Source organism: Lampris incognitus, chromosome 17 (assembly GCF_029633865.1).
Source record: "Lampris incognitus isolate fLamInc1 chromosome 17, fLamInc1.hap2, whole genome shotgun sequence".
Lineage (NCBI taxonomy): Eukaryota > Metazoa > Chordata > Actinopteri > Lampriformes > Lampridae > Lampris > Lampris incognitus.
In genome coordinates, this window is record NC_079227.1 from 3,418,443 (window position 1) to 3,439,047 (window position 20,605).

The 20,605-nt window shown below is 45.3% G+C and overlaps 1 protein-coding gene across 2 annotated transcripts in view; it reads right to left on the reverse strand.

The window, feature by feature from the left end:
- Nucleotides 1-20,605, reverse strand: part of baiap2l1a (BAR/IMD domain containing adaptor protein 2 like 1a) — a 92,114-nt gene that overhangs the window by 15,915 nt on the left and 55,594 nt on the right. For both annotated transcript variants that reach the window (XM_056297308.1, XM_056297307.1), the window contains exons 4-8: nt 16,015-16,076; nt 13,028-13,099; nt 12,360-12,494; nt 2,171-2,323; nt 462-617 (exon numbers count right to left, since the gene is read on the reverse strand). In XM_056297308.1, coding sequence (XP_056153283.1) covers nt 462-617; nt 2,171-2,323; nt 12,360-12,494; nt 13,028-13,099; nt 16,015-16,076 — 578 coding nt within the window. The remainder of the gene's footprint in view (nt 1-461; nt 618-2,170; nt 2,324-12,359; nt 12,495-13,027; nt 13,100-16,014; nt 16,077-20,605) is intronic.

Consider the following 20,605-nt stretch of genomic DNA (forward strand, 5'->3'; position numbering starts at 1 on the left):
CCAGCTTGTTCTGTCATATCTGCTGGTTGGACACAGCAACTTCACTTCTTCTAACTCAACACTACCTGCCTTCTTCTCCCTCATCTGGCTGCTGTAATGAAGATGAAAACACTATGCACCCTGTCATTTTTCCTGGTGAAGTCTTACCTGACACCAGCCATCCTTATCACACACTGCTACAGTCCGCAGGACCTGATGTTCTTGTGTTAGATATTATCTTTAACACACCAGGGATGGAAAGAATCAGAAACATTTGTGTGTATGTGAATCTTCAGGTATGTAGCGTTCCAAAAAACTGTAAAATGTATATTTTTGTTACAAATAGTTTAAGTAAAACACCTTTGTCTCAAACTTTTGTCTTTGGTAGTGACAACGAGCCTTGGTTGAGCTTCTCCATGCGCTCTCACGTGCACAACGTCACAACCGCCCTCCTCAAGGCAGACGGGTTTCACAAGACTCACCCTGTTGTAGAGTTCCACGAGGGCTGAGGGTTCAGGTGTGTCTGACACAGGCGTCTGCAGCCCTTCTATCATCGTCATCACCGTGTCCGGCACCTTGGTGGCATCACTGCATTTGTCCTGCCAGCTGGGCAGCTTCAGCACCAGCATCTCTCTGGCCTGAAGAGCCCGGATGAAGTGCCCGGATGGAGGGAAGAGAGAGAGAGAGGTGTTACAGAGGATCAGACTTTTCTTCCCCCCCTTCATAAACCTTCATGTGCTTTTGGACCACTACGTCATCTTTTTTGGACCAGCTATGTTCTGGCATCTATTTGCGAGGATCCCACTCCTCTTGATGTTTGCATGGTATGTTATACTCCATCTAAAAAAAGGAAGTTTTTTGTTCCAGTCCCCCCACCAAACCTTTTACACTACCATCCTGAATCCACATGTAAACCACAGGGTCGTCCTGCTATCAAACAACAAACCACAGGACAGGAAGCTGCTGTCACTCCCAGATTGACCGACAGGTCTCTTAACACCAGGACTAACAGTAAACAACAAGTAAATCAGAGTTTCTATTTTTTGTTTGGATTTTTTTTCTCCCCAATTGTATCCGGCCAATTACCCCACTCTTCCCAGCCGCCCCTGTCGTGGCTCCACCCCCTCTGCCGATCCGGGGAGGGCTGCAGACTACCAAGTCTCCTCCCATACATGTGGAGTCACCTGCTGCTTCTTTTCACCTGACAGTGAGGAGTTTTACCAGGGGGACGTAGCGTGTGGAAGGATCACGCTATTCCCCCCCGGTTCCCCCTCCCCCCAAACAGGCACCCTGACCGACCAGAGGAGGCGCTAGTGCAGCGACCAGGACACATACTCACATAGGGCGTCCCACCCACAGACACGGCCAATTGTGCCTGTAGGGACGCCCGACTAAGTCGGAGGTAACACAGGGATTTGAAATGGTGATCCCCGTGTTGGTAGGCAATGAAATAGACCGCTACCTGGATGCCCAGATGAAGCTGTTTTGGACGTCCTACTGGACGTCCGTGCAGAGTGACTTAAATGTGAAAGCTGTTCTGTCTCAGTCTCAGGTGACAAAGGAAGGAGCGGTCTTTGAGTCAGGATCTGGTTTGGGTTTTTCCGTCCGCCTGCTGAGTTGATTTTGGACCATTGCCCATTGCTTCACTGACGTTTGCTTTGTGCTGCAGTGACGGTGGATTGCGTTCGTGCATTGTCCTATGTAGTTCGTCTAGACGCTGTTCTCTCGGCCAGGTTTCCCTTCAAACACATCTGGATTCAGACGGGACAGTCCCACTGAGGTGGTTCTGCTCACTAACCAGCAGAACCACCTCAGCCAACTTTGGATTTTATTCAACAAATACCCAATATTTCTTATCTGCATCTCAGTGATTAATAATATTAACAATATCGATGGTTTACATTTGTTTTTTCAAACAGGACATTGACCCAAACAGAACACAAGGGGTAAGGCTGAACACAAAGAATAACACATGAATGTGAAACGAGTTGAAACAAAACTACCTCCTTCAGAAAAGTTCATCAAAATTTGACCTTTTACGCCTCTTTCTCTCTCCGTCAGTAGACTGCTGACTTCCTGCAGTTTTTTATATCAACCCATTATGCTCATCTTCTTGAGTCAGTGTAACAATTCCCCTCATCTAATCTGTCAGTTCAAATCTCTCTCCTCCTAATGACACTCCTTGCCCGACCTTCTCGTGAAACGTGGAGATCTGGTAGGAGAACATGCAGTGTTTGTCCACCAGGAAGCAGAAGCGTCTCTTCTCCTCCAGCAGCGCCTCCCTGCAGCCATCAGCGATGAACTTCTGCATGTCCATCTGACGCGACGAGATGGTCTCTATGTACTGCGGGTTAGAGGTCAACAAAGAGGTTAGATGGATGTCCATCTGACACAACGAGATGGTCTCTATGTACTGCGGGTTAGAGGTCAACAGAGAGGTTAGATGGATGTCCATCTGATGCGACGAGATGGTCTCTATGTACTGCGGGTTAGAGGTCAACAAAGAGGTTAGATGGATGTCCATCTGACACAACGAGATGGTCTCTATGTACTGCGGGTTAGAGGTCAACAGAGAGGTTAGATGGATGTCCATCTGACACAACGAGATGGTCTCTATGTACTGCGGGTTAGAGGTCAACAGAGAGGTTAGATGGATGTCCATCTGATGCGACGAGATGGTCTCTATGTACTGCGGGTTAGAGGTCAACAAAGAGGTTAGATGCATGTCCATCTGACGCGACGAGATGGTCTCTATGTACTGCGGGTTAGAGGTCAACAAAGAGGTTAGATGGATGTCCATCTGACACAACGAGATGGTCTCTATGTACTGCGGGTTAGAGGTCAACAAAGAGGTTAGATGGATGTCCATCTGACGCGACGAGATGGTCTCTATGTACTGCGGGTTAGAGGTCAACAGAGAGGTTAGATGGGTGGGTCGAGGAGGACCAGAAGTATGTTTGGAAACGAGAGAATAATCATCCTGCCTCAAATGATTTTTTTTTCTTTAAAGAGCAAATGTGTCTTGAGTGGCTCAGCATCACTGACAATATGAACGTACCAGTCTGTTGTTTTTTGTCAGTCTTATCTTTGGCTCTGGAAATAAAAACGCCATTCAGAGTCACCGTAGGAAATGTGATCATTACCCATCCTGTATAAATCATATATGACAGACTTACTATCTTCTTTTTTTTTGCCCCTTTTTCTCCCCAGTTGTATCCAGCCAATTACCCAACTCTTCCGACCCATCCCGGTCTCTGCTCCACCCCCTCTGCTGATCCGGGGAGGGCTGCAGACTACCACATGCCTCCTCCCATACATGTGGAGTCACCAGCTGCTTCTTTTCAATTGACAGTGAGGAGTTTCACCAGGGGGACCTAGCGCGTGGGAGGATCACACTATTACCCTCCTCCCCCCCCGAACAGGCGCCCTGACCGACCAGAGGAGGTGCTAGTGCAGCGACCAGGACACATACCCACAACCGGCTTCCCACCCACGACCAAACCGGAGGTAACACGGGGATTCGAACCGCCAATCCCTGTGTTGGTAGACAACGGAATAGACTGCCACGCCACCCAGATGCCCAACACTTACTATCATTTTTAAGAAACTGTGTTTTATTTCTTTATTCCTGGTGAGGTAACTACACTACCCACAATCCTAGGGCAGATTCTACCAATCTGAGATGTTGCTGTTACCATGGAGATGTAAACCACTTTTGAAGTTGCGCAGTTGGAAGTCAGAACGTATCCCAGAAAGTTAGATCAGTTCATCTGGACACAAGGTTTAGTAGGAGGAGCTTTTCATCACTCATGTAAGTAACCTCGTCAGTCTCAGCTGACTGCAGGTCACCCAAAAGAAGGAGATATGGACTGTGCGCATAACAGCGATAGTGGACCTGCTTTAACAGTGTGAACCTGCTCAACCTTTAACCGACCCAGTCCCATCAGACCCGGTCTCATCAGACCCGCTCCCATCAGACCCAGACCCATCAGACCCGCTCTCATCAGACTCAGTCACAAGAGACTCGGTCTCAGGCTCAGGAGGTAGAGCGGGTCATCTAGTAATTGGAAGGTCACTGGTTCAATCTCTGGCTCCTCCACAGAGCGTGTTCAAGTGTCCCTGAGCAAGACACTGAATGCCTAACTGCTCCTGATGAGCAGGTTGGCGCCTCGAACGGCAGCCTCCGCCATCAGTGTATGAATGTGTGTGTGAATGGGTGAAGGTATGGGTGTGAGGCATACACTACAAAGTGGTTTGAGTGGTCGGTAGACTAGAAGAGCACTATATAAACGCAGTCAATGCAGTTCAGACTCGGTCACAACAGACCCAGTTTCACCAGACCTGGTCTCATCGGACCTGGTGTCATCATACATGGTCACAACAGGCCCAGTCTCATCGTAACCGGTGTCATCAGACCTGGTGTCATCAGACCTGGTAGTCTCATCAGACTCGGTCACCACAGACCTGGTCTCATCAGTTTATCCCTGCTTTGTGGGCTTGGTAGACGGTTCCTTGTTTCAGCTGCTACAGCGAATGTTCAGGACGTGTGGAGAAACGTTCTCTAAGCACCCGCTGGTGCGAGGCGATAGATGCAGCCAGGAGCGGCGAGCAAAACGTCAGCGGTTTAGTTTGGTTTGGCTGTCTACCTCAGCAGGAGGAGGAAGGTGGAAGACTCCTTGGACTTTGGCAGGAACACGACATTTGTCAGGATGCACAATGTGAACGTGGAAGACTTCACAATGTTGCCTTAAAAATGTGACATGCTCAGCTGTAGAGAATGACCTGGGTTTTGGACTCATTTTGAGCTAAATTACGTTTTTGTTTTGTTTTTGTTATTTACATCTATCATTTACTTTTCTGCTTTTTGAAAATAAAGTTTAATTTTATTGAAAAAAAAAACTTTTTTTTTCTTTGAACCCCCCCCCTTTTCCCCCCAATTGTATTTGGCTAATTACCCGACTTTTCCGAGCCGTCCCGGTCTCTGCTCCACCCCCTCTAGTGATGCGGGGAGGGCTGCGGACTACCACATGCCTCCTCCCATACATGTGGAGTCACCAGCCGCTTCTTTTCACCTGACAGTGAGGAGTTTCACCAGGGGGGGGGTAGCGCGTGGGAGAATCACACTCACACTATTCCCCCCAGTTCCCCCTCCCGCCCAAACAGGTACCCCAACTGAGCAAAGGAGGCGCTAGTGCAGCAACCAGGACACACAACCACATCCGGCTTCCCACCCGCAGACACGGCCAATTGTGTCTGTAGGGATGCCTGACCAAGCCAGAGGTAACACGGGGATTCGAACCGGTGATCCCCATGTTGGTAGGCAATGGAATAGACCACCACACCACCCAGACACCCCCCCCAAAAAAAACTGTTTTCAACAAATAAAGACGTTTCAAAAATTAAAAAAAAATTCTGTTATTCAATTCACATCAGCAGTGCTTTATTGCCATGACTGTCAATGTAGTTTTGCCAAAGCAATCTCTCTCTCTGTCTGTCTCTCTCTCTGTCACTCTCTCTCTCTCTCTCTGTCACTCTGTCACTCTCTGTCTGTCTCTCTCTCTGTCACTCTCTCTCTCTCTGTCTGTCTGTCTGTCTGTCTCTCTCTCTATCTCTCTCTCTGTCTCTCTGTCACTCTCTCTCTCTCTCTCTCTCTGTCTGTCTCTCTGTCTGTCTCTCTGTCTGTCTCTCTGTCACTCTCTCTCTGTCTGTCTCTCTCTATCTCTGTCTCTGTCTCTCTCTCTGTCACTCTCTCTCTCTCTGTCTGTCTCTGTCACTCTCTCTCTGTCTGTCTGTCTCTCTCTGTCTCTGTGTCTCTCTCTCTGTCACTCTCCCTCTCTCTCTCTGACTCTCCCTCTCTCTGTCTCTGTCTCTCTCTCTCTGTCTCTCTGTCTCTCTCTCTCTCTCTCTCTCTCTCTCTCTCTCTCTCTCTCTCTCTCTCTCTCTCTCTGTCTCTGTGTCTCTCTCTGACTCTCTATCTCTCTCTGTCTCTGTGTCTCTCTCTCTCGGAGCGGAGCGGAAGTGCGAGTGAGGATGGAGTAGCAGCGTGTTGTTTCGTTATTGAGTTTCTAAAACGAGTTTTTTTCCCCAACCATCTTGTCCTTTTTCATGTGCTTTTTTGTTGTCTTTTAGTTAGTTTTTTCAGTGACAGGTCTGAGTGGAATCCCCCCCCCCCCCGGTAGCGGTGCTACTGCCCTCAGCGGGGCAATATGGCCACTGTGGGAGGTGGAGGGGCGGCGTTTGAGAAGTTGACACGCCGGCACGCGATTAAAGTGTCTCCGGTGGTCACGTGCTCGGCGGAGGAGCGCTGCCTCACGGTAGGGGAACATGTGGGATGTGGAAGCATCAAATCAGCATCCAGGATGAACAGTGCTGTGGTCATGTGTATCGATAGTGGTGATAAAGCCAGCCAGGAGGTGGACAGCGGTGTGGTGATGAAGGACACGGTGACCCCCGTTCTGCCGCTGCTTCATCCTGCCACGAGAAGCACCATTTCTAATGCTCCCCCGGTCATGAGGGAGGCCGCTCTGCAGAAGGAGCTTGCAAGATACGGACAGCGAGTGTCCCCGATCAAAATGGTCTCTTCAGGTTGCCAGTCTCCTCACTTGAGACACGTTGTGTCCCATATCCAAAGGAGTTGAATCAAGTGCAACTGGACTTGGTAGGCTTCCTCTTGGATGAGAGGCGAAACGTCTTCACGGATATATACCAAGTCCAGCTGCACTTGATTCAACTCCTTTGGAGAACCATGACCTGGATGAATGAGAAAATTAACAGACACGTTGTGTCCCATGGGAGACGAGGCTTCATGATTCTGAGAGATAATGCGGAGGGTTTCGATCTGAACCTCAAGTTCAGGATCGACGAGTCTGACTACATTGTGTTCGTTACATCCGGCGTGATGAAATGTTTTGGCTGTGGGTCTGAGGGGCGTTTAATAAGGTCTTGTCCGGACAGGAGTGAGGGAGGGTCTGATCCTCAAGGGCCGCCTTCGTCTCCTGATGCCGCCACGAGCGGCGCATCTCCGGCTGAAGACGGCGCTGCCGAGTCGGCACAGGGCAGACAGGAGGCCGGGGAGCGAGGGGCAGGAGAAATAGACCAGGTGGTGGAACAGAAAGAGACCGAGGCTGGAGAACACAAGGAAAACGGACGGACTGAGCAGGCAGGAGAGGGAGGTGGGCAGGCAGGCTGAGCAGGTTAAAAAAGGTGACCACGATGAGAAGGTGACAGGACTTGAACAGGTGGAAGCTGATGGAAATGAAAACAGTGAGAATGGGGCGTGAAGCAAACTGTTTGGGCGAGATATGAACTGTGGATGGAAGAAGCAAATACAGCAGACTGCTGTTAGCGTGGCAGAGTCTGTACTTGAGGAAGAGATGCTGTCGGATGTTGATGAAATAAAATTAAAAAAGTCTATTAAAAGGAAGCCCACAGAGGGTAGACAGGACAATTTAAAAGCAAAGAGGCTTTCACGAGGTAAAAAGCCATCCTCCTCTTCTTCATCTGAGCAGGACACAGGAGAAAGTGACTGTGAGTTAGTTTCCACTCCTCATACACAGCGGGACACTGAAGGGAGCTGTGCTTTCCTGAAAATCAGCAAGTTTTTACAGGTCACCGAGGGTTTGAGGGCGCTCAGGGTGGAAAATTACTTTCCAGACTTGCAGCTTTTTGTTGACTCAGTCAGACGTCTTATGAAAAACACAGAAGATTTGGAGGTGAACACGTTTACTGAGCAGGAAGTCTTCAGACTGAGGAAACTGGTACAGAAAGTGAAATGGAAACTCCTTGATGATGCTTAAGACGAGTTTGGTCGATGAGTGTGTTGCTCTGGGCGATCCTCCTCTGACTGCTGCTGGAGGAGCCACTGATTCATGGAGCCAGGCTGGAGGTCCACCACTGGTGCTCTCCAGGACTTTCCAGAAACTAGTTTCCACCAGGAACATCAGCCTACAGAGCAGAGCTTCTACACAGAAATGGCTTCTTTTTTTCTCTCCAGAATACCACCCCAGAAGATGTTTTTCTTTTTTTAACGTGTGTAATGAGGGAAAGTCCTGGCTGTATTATTGGCTTTTTCATTTTATTTCTTTGGTATGTAAAATTGTGTAAACTCAACATCCACTGCACGTTGTGCGTCTTGGGACAGAGATCCCTCCTCTGTTGCTCTCCATGAGGTTTCTTCCTATTTTTTCTCCCTGTTAAAGGGTTTTCTAGGGAGTTGTTCCTCATCTGGGGAGGGCCCCAGGATGTTGTGTTGCTGCAAACCCCCTGAGGCGAGTTTGTGTTTATGTTGGGCTGTTTTATTTTGAATTTCTGTTTTTGCAAATTCTTGTTTAGACCACTCAATGGTCTTTTTTTCCTGACACTTCTTTCGTATGAGCTGGATGATGAAGAGATGATTGTGTTTGAGTATCAGCTGTTGGACTATAATATATTCTGAATAAATGTACCTTGTTAAAATCAAATTAAATCTCTCTCTCTCTCTCTTTTTGTGTACCACCATCTCCATCTCTTTCTGCTCAGGCTTTACCGGGGTGTGTTGTTTTCCATTACAGGAGTAAACAACCTTCTCAGACAGGACTCATCTCATCCTCCAACCCAGCACATTTTTTATTAGACAGTTGGTAGGATGACCTTTTTTCTCTCCCCGTCTCTCTCTGTCTGTCTCTTTTTCTCTTCTCTCTGTCTCGGTCTCTCTCTCCCTGTCTCTCTCTCTGTGTCTCTCTGTGTCTCTTTATCTCAGTCCACCAGTGTCGCTTTCTTCAGATAATGAAAAGCCATTCCCACCATTCATACAGGGGCCCCAGGTTTCAGCTCACCTTTATTAAACTCCACCCAGATAAGAAGATTTATTGTTCTGCCCTCCCTTTTAGAAAAAGTGTCATTCAAGAGCGACAATAAACAGGCTGCCAGCAACCGAGAGTGAGGGAAGAAAAGAGAGAAGGAACAGCTCGCACAGAGAGAGGAGGGGGAGAGAGAGAGAGACAAAGGATGGGGGGGGGGAGTAGGCTAGACAGAGAGAGAGTGAGAGAGAGAGAGATCCTGTGGGTGTAAGTAACACTTCTTCGGTATAGTGAACTGATCCTCTGTGAGATGGGAGTTTCTTTTCAAGAAATACCCCAAACAGCATCTTCTGAACTGTCCACCGTCACAGTGAGGCCGGGAAACAGTCGATAAATCCCAACAAGAATGATGCAGGAGTCGTTAGTCAGCCTTGTATCACACACCCCCCCCCTCTCTCTCACACATACACAACATATACACAACATATACACATAACAAACCAACTCGGTGGACAGTGGGACGGAGCCGACACACACACTGTGATGTACAACACACTGCCATCATGTCCGGCGTTACAAAACACACAACCTCCAGTCACAACTCACCTTCGCTCCACATGACTAATGCAGCACTGAATACCACAGACCTGCTGAGCTGAAGCCGATGTCAGACCAGCTCGTAAATACTTCACAGTCAGGTGTGTGTCCGCGGAGTTTCCACTACAGCGCTCCCGCTCCCACCCTCCGACCCACAAGCCCCCGAGGCTGTTTGGAAAAGATTTAAGACACTTTCATCAACTCAGGTTTGCCTGGATGACAGCACACACTGCCGGGGTCAGCGGTGTGTGTGTGTGTGTGTGTGCATCAACATCTTGGTATGTGTTTGCATCAGAATCCTTTACTATGTACTACATACACATATGCATGTGTCAGCGTTGTGTTTGTCCACTAGAGGCGCTGTCATAAATGGACATTTTTGTCCAGTATTTAGCCACAATTTTAAGAGATGCTTTTAGATCCTGGTTGGCGTTAGCTAGGTATATTTTTAGCCTGGTGGCTAGGCTAGCCGTTCGCTGTTATTGAGGATTTTAAAGCACCTTTATGGACTGTTATGCCAGTTTGAATCCTTATTGCCTGACATCAGACATTGCTTTGTGTGTGTGGATTGCCATCCTACCTTTGCACAATTTTAGACCAATGTTACGCAACTGCAAGCTGAACTCAGGGAGAAGGACCAGTTAATCCTAGGCCTGTCATCCATGGCCACAGCACAGTCAAAACACTTCTTCCTGGGCAATCACAGGGGCACCAATACAGCGTTAGCCCAGGACAACGACACCACTCTTCCATGGTCTGAAGGTGACAGAGGCTACAGGCCTCTCTACCCTAGGGGAGGACATGTGGCTCAGCCTTGGAGCAAAACCTAAGACCCTGGTTTGCTCGACTCCATCCACCCCAGAGCCTTGGGTCCAGGTTAAGAACAGTAAACCCTGCCAGGGTAAACACCACCTCCAGCTGCTCTCATATGAGGCTTTTGGGCAGCATGATGGCCTAGTGGTCAGCACTGTTGCTTCACAGCAAAAAGGTCCCGGGTTCGAACCCCAGGCCGTCCCAGGTCCTTTCTGTGTGGAGTTTGCATGTTCTCCCCGTGTCTGCGTGGGTTTCCTCCGGGTGCTCCGGTTTCCTCCCACCATCAAAAAGATGTGCATGTTAGGGTTAATACTCCTGTTTGTGCCCCTGAGCAAGGCAACGGAGAGAAGAACTGGAGTTGGTCCCCGGGTGCTGCAGCTCCCCACTGCTCCTATACAATAGGATGGGTTAAATGCATAGAACACATTTCATTGTAACCAAACAACTGTGGCTTTCTTCTCCTTTCTTTCCAGCTTGGAAATAAATTTCAAGTTCTGGAAAATCTGACCTCCCCAACTTCCCTGGTACATCCTGATCCAACTGGCTGTAGTCCCTCCTTATCAGCTTCTCCCCCTCACCTGCCATCAAATGGATTTGACATCCTGGACAACAAAGACTTCCCTCCACTGACCAGTCTGTCGCATCCAGGAGCGGAGTGCTCTCCATTGGCTACCGCTCACCATCCCGGATCCTTAAAGGAAACCTCATCCGTTCGACATAGGTTGTTGTAGGAGGCAGTGTCTAGACACTCTGCCAGCGCTGAACCGGCCAACATTGGCGGCACCCCCCCCCCCCAGTGCTGTGTCTGTGTCTACTGGGAGCCCACACCAAGAAGGATGTTTTTAGTGCTAGCCCACTCCCCACTTCTGCCGTGGCAGTGGTCATTGTAGGCTTCACACATGGCTTCTGTTGCACTGCTGCCATTTACAATTTGGTTTTATTGAAAATCTTAATTTGTTTTCCCCTGTAGCAGAATGATGACAGGCTAGGCCAGCTCTTTCTCCATCAGGGGCACAGTGCTAAAACCAAGTGTGAAGATAGCTCTGTCTATGCAAGACTACCATGGTAACAACCTTACCTTTACCTCCATGGTCACAATCTATACCTCCATGTTAACAACCTATATCTCCATGGTAACCACAGCAGGTTGCCATTCTCTTCCAGAATTGGGTCCAGCTGATTCATATTAGATTTTTCAGTGAAAACAAAATATATCCTGGCCTTTTTAGTTTACTATACTTTTCCACACTTCAGGCATTTTAATGTAGTATACTAAAATGGGTACTGCATAGTGTGTACTACAGCTATAGTATGGGTATGTAAACAATAACCAGTCTCAGGACTGAGCCAAGGTATGATGGCCTTCCTTCCGTCTTTTTTTGTTTTGTTTTGGGTTTTTTTGGAATTTCCCCCTTTTTCTCCCCAATTGTACTTGGCCAATAACCCCACTCTTCTGAGCCGTCCTGGTCTCTGCTCCAACCCCTCTGCTGATCCAGGGAGGGCTGCAGACTACCACATGCCTCCTCCCATACATGTGGAGTCGCCAGCCGCTTCTTTTCACCTGACAGTGAGGAGTTTCACCAGGGGAACGTAGCATGTGGGAGGATCACGCTATTCCCCCCAGTTCCCCCTCCCCCCTGAACAGACGCCCCAACTGACCAGAGGAGGCGCTAGTGCAGCGACCAGGACACATACCCACATCTGGCTTCCCACCCGCAGACACGGCCAGTTGTGTCTGTAGGGATGCCCGACCAAGCCGGAGGTAACATGGGGATTCCAACCGGCGATCCCCATGTTGGTACGCAACGGAATAGGCCGCTACACTACTCGGACGCTCCACAGTCTTTATATTTATATGTGTGTGTATATTTCAGTGGTACCACTGGTGTACAGAAATATGGGCTGCAGACTGCTTGTTATCTTCCTGAAGCTTATATATTTGTCATATCCACACTTTGATCCACCACGAATCTTCTTCAGGATAATTCTTAAAATTTGTTCATGTAAATTTTATCGCAGGGCCATTTTTGCACAAAATATACCATTTTACTGGAGTTTGACTGACAGATGCGGAGTGTGATAACAGACAGAGTTCTTCTGTACATGCGTTTTTTCTCTACATCAGCCTTAAGCAGCCAACCACCAAGCTTCTATAGACAGTTTGTTCAAGAGCTGCTCTGGTTGGTGACTCACCTCGTTCTCTTTGACCTCGTACTTGGAGGAGTGTTTTCCTTGACTCTTCCTCCGCAGCTTCTTCAGATCCGTCTGGGAGCGCTCCAGAAAATCCTGCTTCAACTTGTGCTCCGACTGATAGCGCTTGAAGGTGGCCTGAGGGAGGACGAGAAGAGCCATGAAAAGGACCAGTGAAGTGATTAATGGATGATGGTGGATGGATTGATGGGTGGTTAGGTGAATGGATGGATGGATGGATGGATTAATGGATGGACAGATGGATAGATTAATGGATAAATGACAGATGGATGGATGGATGGATGATTAATGGATAGACGAACGGATGGATGATGGATGGATGGATGGACAGATGGACGGCTATACGGACGGGTGGATGAATGGATTAATGGATAGATGGATGGACAGATAGATGAATGATTAATGGATAGACGGACGGACGGACGAATGGATGGACGGCTGTACGGACGGATGCATGAATGATTGATGAATGGACGGATGGACAGATGGATGAATGGGTTAATTAATGGATGGATAGGGTAGTTAAGTGGATGGATGGATGGATGATGGATAGAAAGAAAAGGTGGTTGGAATAGGAAAAATGGAGGTGGGACAAACACACACACACGAATTAACACACACAAAGCTGTAAAAGTGAAAGTTGTGGTTACATTCATGTATTTGATGTCCATCTCTGTCTTCTTCTCCAGCTCCGTAACAATCTCTCTGTGGAACCTCTTAAACTGCAAAGACACACACACACACACACACGCAGCATGTTCAGTGCAACATATGTGGGCTGTGTGCAGACCAGTCACATGGACGGCGGCGGCGGCGTGACCAGGGTGGAGTGACCGGGTTAAATGAATGTTAATGGGCCTGTGAGCAGGATTCCTGGGCTTATCGCCCTGCTGAGGTTAAAGATTTACTGCTTCCCCTCTCAGCAGCAGATAAGAGCAGACCGGCACAGTCCAGCGGTGCTGAAGCTCGGAGACGGGCTGGACTGGTGAAGGTGAGACAGAACTTTTCCATATGAGTTAAGCAGCAAGTTCTTCTCACATCAAATGAGTGTACTGCAGCTAAATATCTGACCTCCGCCCGCCCCATGCTGCCTGCTCTGCAGCTGACCTCTGGGTATACAGGGGAAGTTTCTACTGAGACTGTCCATCCTCATGTCATGTGGTTGCTCAGTTGTGTAGTTACCCAGAGAGAGGAGATAATGCTCCGTTTAAAGGCCTTCAACAGCCGAGGCATCTGCCCTTCACCCGTCAGCTGGGAATCTGAAGCATTCAGCCTCTAAGGGAAACGATCTGACGGTCCTGTCGGCTCTGTGCTCTCGTCAAACTTTCCCTCAACTTTCACCAAAATTACTTATCGGTGCTTTTATCTGTGATTACTATGAAAAAAAATTAGCGCATTAAAAAGAAAACGCAATTAACACAGCTGCGCTTTGTTGACTTCCTGTGGCGGCTGTGTGAGGGGGGGTCACAGGCTCATCGCTCCTCTGGGATGGCTCCTCCAGAAGGCATTTGCACTGCAGCTCCTTGGTCTTCCCGCTGTTCTTTCCTTCATTTTATGTGCAGGTGTCTCTTGTTTTTCTGTGGCTCACGTAACGTGGTGACATAGCTTTAATCTGTTGTATGTGATTTGCTGTAGGCCCAAATTTGTTGTTAAGGCTCCAGATTTCATTATAAAGACATTTATGATGTGAAAGCTTTAAACACTTTAAACATTTTGAAGGAAAGATGTTCATGTTCAGAAGCAACTATTGATTTCATGTCCTTATTTGAAATGTATTATTATTAACAATAATGATAATAATACATTTTAGTTGTGGGTGCCTTTCAGAGCACTCAACGATACCTTAGAAAATTCTGTAAGGTGTCCTTGAGTGCTCTGAAAGATGCCCACTGTTAAAAAAAAAGAAGAAGCAAGCAGCACTGTATCAGACAGCATAAAATCAAAACAAAGCAGGGTATACAATAAAAAGTTAACGCAACAGATAAGTACAAAATCATCATCTGCACAAAACTCAATGAGGCGTGGATCAGACTAACTATACCAATTTGAAAAGGTGCGTTTTGAGATGGGATGTGAAGGTTGAAAGACAGTCAGTATTGCAAATTTCTTGTGGGAGAGAGTTCCATAAGCAGGGGCAGAATGACTGAAGGCTCTAGTCCCCATGGTAGTCAAGCGGGCCAGTGGTGTAATGAATTGGAGAGCAGAAGAGGATCTGAGAGTGCGGCAGGGTGTGGATATGAAGGAGTTTGAAAAGATATGAAGGAGCGAAGTTATTAAGGGCCTTAAAGGTGAGGAGCAGGATCTTGAAGTCAATATGGTATTTAACAGGGAGCCAGTGGAGCTGCTGAAGAACAGGAGTGATATGATCTGTGGAGGGAGTTCTGGTAATGATACGGGCAGCTGAATTCTGGACCAACTGAAGTTTATGAAGACACTTGAGGGGAAGACCTAAGAGGATAGAATTACAGTAGTCAATACGGGATGTAACCAGGGTGTGAGTGAGTATGGCAGTGCTGTTAGATGTAAGTGATGGGTGAAGACAATTAATACTGCATAGGTGGAAGTATGCAGACTGAGTAACATTGTTGATGTGGGCTTCAAAACATAATGTGCTGTCCAGGATGACACCCAGACTCTTAACCTGAGGTGACGAGGGAACTATAGAATTGTCAATAGAGAAAAACTATCAGGATTAGCCAAAGTAGAATTAGTACCTACTAGGAGGATCTTGGTTTTATCACTATTAAGTTTGAGGAAGTGGTATGAAAACCAGGATTTAATTTCTAAGCAGTCAGAAAGGGAAGTGGGCGGAAGAGTGGAGGTAAGCTTGATGGATAGATAAAGCTGGATGTCATCTGTGTAGCAGTGAAATTGGATGCCAAATTTCCTGAAAATGTGGCCAAGAGGTAATAGGTGAATAATAAATAGAAGGGTCCCAATACAGAGCCCAGGGGAACACCGCTAGTAACAAGAAAGGACTGTGATCTCAAATTTTCAAGTTGGATAAACTGAGTGTGGCCAGAGAGATATGATCTAAACCACTCGGGGGGGGGGGGCAGTTATACCAATGGAAGCTAATCTCTCTAGGAGGATGTATGTGAGATGGTATCAAAGACTGCACTCAGATCAAGAAGGACAAGTATGGTTAAGAGCCCAGAGTCAGCTGCCATCAACAGATCATCGGTGATTTTCACCAAGGCTTATTATTATTATTATTATTATTATTATTATTATACTTATTTGAAAGTATTTGAACTATTTACTTAATTTTGCATTATAACTAATTAAATTCATATACTTTTATGAAAGAGAGAGAGAGAAAGTGAGCTTCTATGAATGACAAGTGACCACAGGATGACATCTTTTCAATATTTGAAGGTGAAGGAAATTGTTCTGATGACATGATAACAATGAAGAAACGAGATTCAGCTCTATTTTCGCCTTTTAGATTCGTCACACAGCTCTTATTCATCTCATCCATGTCAATTCTTCGCTGAATATGAATACTGATCTTAAAGTCTGTGTTTCAGAGGACTCTTATGGGAGACAGACTTACTCCTGCTCACTGACAGAAACAGATGAAGAGCAGTCAGACACCAACCAAGGAGAATCAAAGTTTGATGGAAAGTCGACTTACTTTCTCCTCAAGTTCCAGATGGATCTTCCTTTGGACATCTGAGATCTCCATCAGAACCACACCTGGTGGATCAGATCAGATCAGATCAGATTAGACTAGGAGAGATCAATGTTTTTGTAGTGAAGAAGATCATGGCTGAAAAACAACTTCACTGAACATGTTCAACAAGATTATAATGAAGATAATGGATGACAAGAAGAACAAAAAGTTTCCTTCACCGAGGGGGACAGGAAGTAGATGAAACACATAGAAAATATCTGGTGTATTATTTTCTAAACTTTCAGTGTTTCATCCTAATAATATACCACAAGTAAAATAACATGAACCAAATGTATGAAAGAGTAAAACCATAAAATAATGTACCAAATGTTTTCAACAAGTCAAAACAACAACTAGAAGAAGACCATGACCATTAAAAATGCACGGGGCTGTAAATGCACAACATATATAAATGTATGTACATACAGTGTGTGTGTATGTCTACCACCAGATTTAAAGATGACACGAGCATCATTACCGTCTCACATGTTCAGCTATATGAATGAAAGGGGATGTGTCCAGGCGTGAAAATGTGCACTGCTATCTGTTCTCACGATGAAATGAAGTGATGGAGAAAACACAGGACAACATGAAGCATTGTGTACCACCACAGTGAACATTGTATTGAAGATGAATGGGATGAAATGACTGCAAAGCAGAACGGCAGCCATTCAGACTGCTGCACAACACACAGACGGAGGAGAGACACAGCTCAGCATCCTTCAAAACAAACCAAATGCATGGTCTACACCAGCCTTGACGAACCTTTGTTTCTCACCCTGAACTTACACATATTTCACAGATAAATTATCATATGTTAGATGGGACAATATGTTAACAGCTGTCGATAAGCAATCTGCCCCTACGGCACGGTATTGTTTGGTTAGCGGACACAGAACCATCTCCATTCAGCGGTGCAGGGCCGCACAGAGAGCCAGCAGCACCCAGGACAATACGGCAAACAGCAGGGGACAATTAGCGCTCAACACTGCACATGACAATACAGTGACATCTAGACCAGTTCACTGCAGGACAAACACTACAGCATGTTCTATCTGCACACAGCTGGTGGTCACAAACACGAAGGGAACAGAAATCAAATCCACATCTGCACCACGACAGAGTCTGAGAAGCAGAACAGAACCAGCAGTCTGAAGTTCAGCTTGGCCAGGAATTACATATCCCTACTCTAGTCTAGTTAGAAACCAGCCACACCCGGAATTTATCTATACTCCAGTTAGAAACCAGCCACACCTGGAATTTATCTATACTCTCGTTAGAAACCAGTCACACCTGGTATTTATCTATACTCTAGTTAGAAACCAGCCACACCTGGTATTTATCTATACTCTAGTTAGAAACCAGCCACAACTGGTATTTATCTATACTCTAGTTAGAAACCAGTCACACCTGGTATTTATCTATACTCCAGTTAGAAACCAGCCACACCTGGTATTTATCTATACTCCGGTTAGAAACCAGCCACACCTGGTATTTATCTATACTCCGGTTAGAAACCAGCCACACCTGGTATTTATCTATACTCCAGTTAGAAACCAGCCACATCTGGTATTTATCTATACTCTAGTTAGAAACCAGCCACATCTGGTATTTATCTATACTCCAGTTAGAAACCAGCCACACCTGGTATTTATCTATACTCCGGTTAGAAACCAGCCACACCTGGTATTTATCTATACTCCGGTTAGAAACCAGCCACACCTGGTATTTATCTATACTCCGGTTAGAAACCAGCCACACCTGGTATTTATCTATACTCCGGTTAGAAACCAGCCACACCTGGTATTTATCTATACTCTAGTTAGAAACCAGCCACACCTGGTATTTATCTATACGCCGGTTAGAAACCAGCCACACCTGGTATTTATCTATACGCCGGTTAGAAACCAGCCACACCTGGTATTTATCTATACTCCAGTTAGAAACCAGCCACACCTGGTATTTATCTATACTCTAGTTAGAAACCAGCCAAACCTGGTATTTATCTATACTCTGGTTAGAAACCAGTCACACCTGGTATTTATCTATACTCCGGTTAGAAACCAGTCACACCTGGTATTTATCTATACTCCGGTTAGAAACCAGCCACATCTGGTATTTATCTATACACTGGTTAGAAACCAGCCACACCTGGTATTTATCTATACACTGGTTAGAAACCAGCCACACCTGGTATTTATCTATACACTGGTTAGAAACCAGCCTCACCTGGTATTTATCTATACTCTAGATAGAAACCAGCCACACCTGGTATTTATCTATACTCTAGATAGAAACCAGCCACACCTGGTATTTATCTATACTCTAGTTAGAAACCAGCCACAGCTGGTATTTATCTATACTCTAGATAGAAACCACCCACACCTGGTATTTATCTATACTCCGGTTAGAAACCAGCCAGATCTGGTATTTATCTATACTCCGGTTAGAAACCAGCCACACCTGGTATTTATCTATACTCCGGTTAGAAACCAGCCACACCTGGTATTTATCTATACTCCGGTTAGAAACCAGCCACACCTGGTATTTATCTATACTCCGGTTAGAAACCAGCCACACCTGGTATTTATCTATACTCTAGTTAGAAACCAGCCACACCTGGTATTTATCTATACTCTAGATAGAAACCACCCACACCTGGTATTTATCTATACTCTAGTTAACAACCAGCCACAGCTGGTCTTCGCAAGTCCCTCGTAGGTTGGACGTTCTGCAGAGTGCGGTGCAGTCTATAGTAATACACACTCGAGTACATGCCAGTAATACACACTCTAGTACATGCAAGTAATACACAGACTAGTACTTGCCAGTAATACACCCTCTAGTACATACCAGTAATACACGGACTGATACTTGCCAGTAATAAAAAGACTGATACTTGCCCGTAATATACACAGACTAGTGCATGCCAGTAATACACACACTAATACATGTCAGTAACACACAAACTGGTACAAGCCAGTAATACAAAGACTAATACATGTCAGTAACACACAGACTGGTACATGCCAGTAATACAAAGACTAATAAATGTCAGTAACACACAGACTGGTACATGCCAGTAATACACAGACTAATACATGCCAGTAATACACAGACTGGTACATGCCGGTAATACACAGACTAATACATGTCAGTAACACACAGACTGGTACATGCCAGTAATACACAGACTAATACATGCCAGTAATACACAGACTGGTACATGCCAGTAATACACAGACTGGTACATGCCAGTAATACACAGACTAATACATGCCAGTAATACACAGGCTGGTACATGCCGGTAATACACAGACTAATACATGTCAGTAATACACAGACTGGTACATGCCAGTAATATACAGACTAATACATGTCAGTAATACGCAGACATGTACAATACACAGATGCCAGCCCAGCTGACCATCAACATTTTCTTCTTCTTCTTCTTCATCCCATCGTGCCGAGTTTGAAACACTTCTTGTATAGTGTATTCTGGTACAGTATATTTTATAAAGTATGTTTTGGTACAGTATATTCTGGTACAGTATATTTTATAAAGTATGTTTTGGTACAGTATATTCTGGTACAGTATATTTTTTACAGTATATTCTGGTACAGTATATTTTGGTGCAGTATATTTTGGACAGTATATTCTGGTACAGTATATTTTGGTACAATATATTCTGGTACAGTATATTTTGTACAGTATATTTTGGTACAGTATATTTTGTACAATATATTCTGGTACAGTATATTTTGTACAGTATATTCTGGCAAAGTATATTTTGTAGTTTATTTTGGTGCAGTGTATTTTGTACAGTATATTTTGTACAGTATATTCCGGCACAGTATATTTTGTACAGTATATTATGGTACAGTATATTTTGGTACAGTATATTTTGGTGCAGTATATTTTGTACAGCATAGTTTGGTACAGTATATTTTGTACAGTATATTCTGGTACAGTATATTTTGGTACAGTATATTCTGGTACAGTATATTTTGGTGCAGTATATTTTGTACAGTATATTCTGGTACAGTTTATGTTGGTACAGTATATTCTGGTACAGTATATTTTGGTGCAGTATATTTTGTACAGTATATTCTGGTACAGTATATTTTGTACAGTATATTCTGGTACAGTATATTTTGGTGCAGTATATTTTATACAGTATATTCTGGTACAGTATATTTTGTACAGTATATTATGGTACAGTATATTTTGGTACAGTATATTTTGGTGCAGTATATTTTGTACAGCATATTTTGGTACAGTATATTTTGTACAGTATATTCTGGTACAGTATATTTTGGTACAGTATATTTTGTACAGTATATTCTGGTACAGTTTATGTTGGTACAGTATATTCTGGTACAGTATATTTTGGTGCAGTATATTTTGTACAGTATTTTTTGTACAGTATATTCTGGTACAGTATATTTTGTACAGTATATTTTGGTACAGTATATTTTGGTGCGGTATATTTTGGGTGTGATACGGCAGTATATGTGGTTTCTAATTACAACATAATTAAGGTGTATGTTG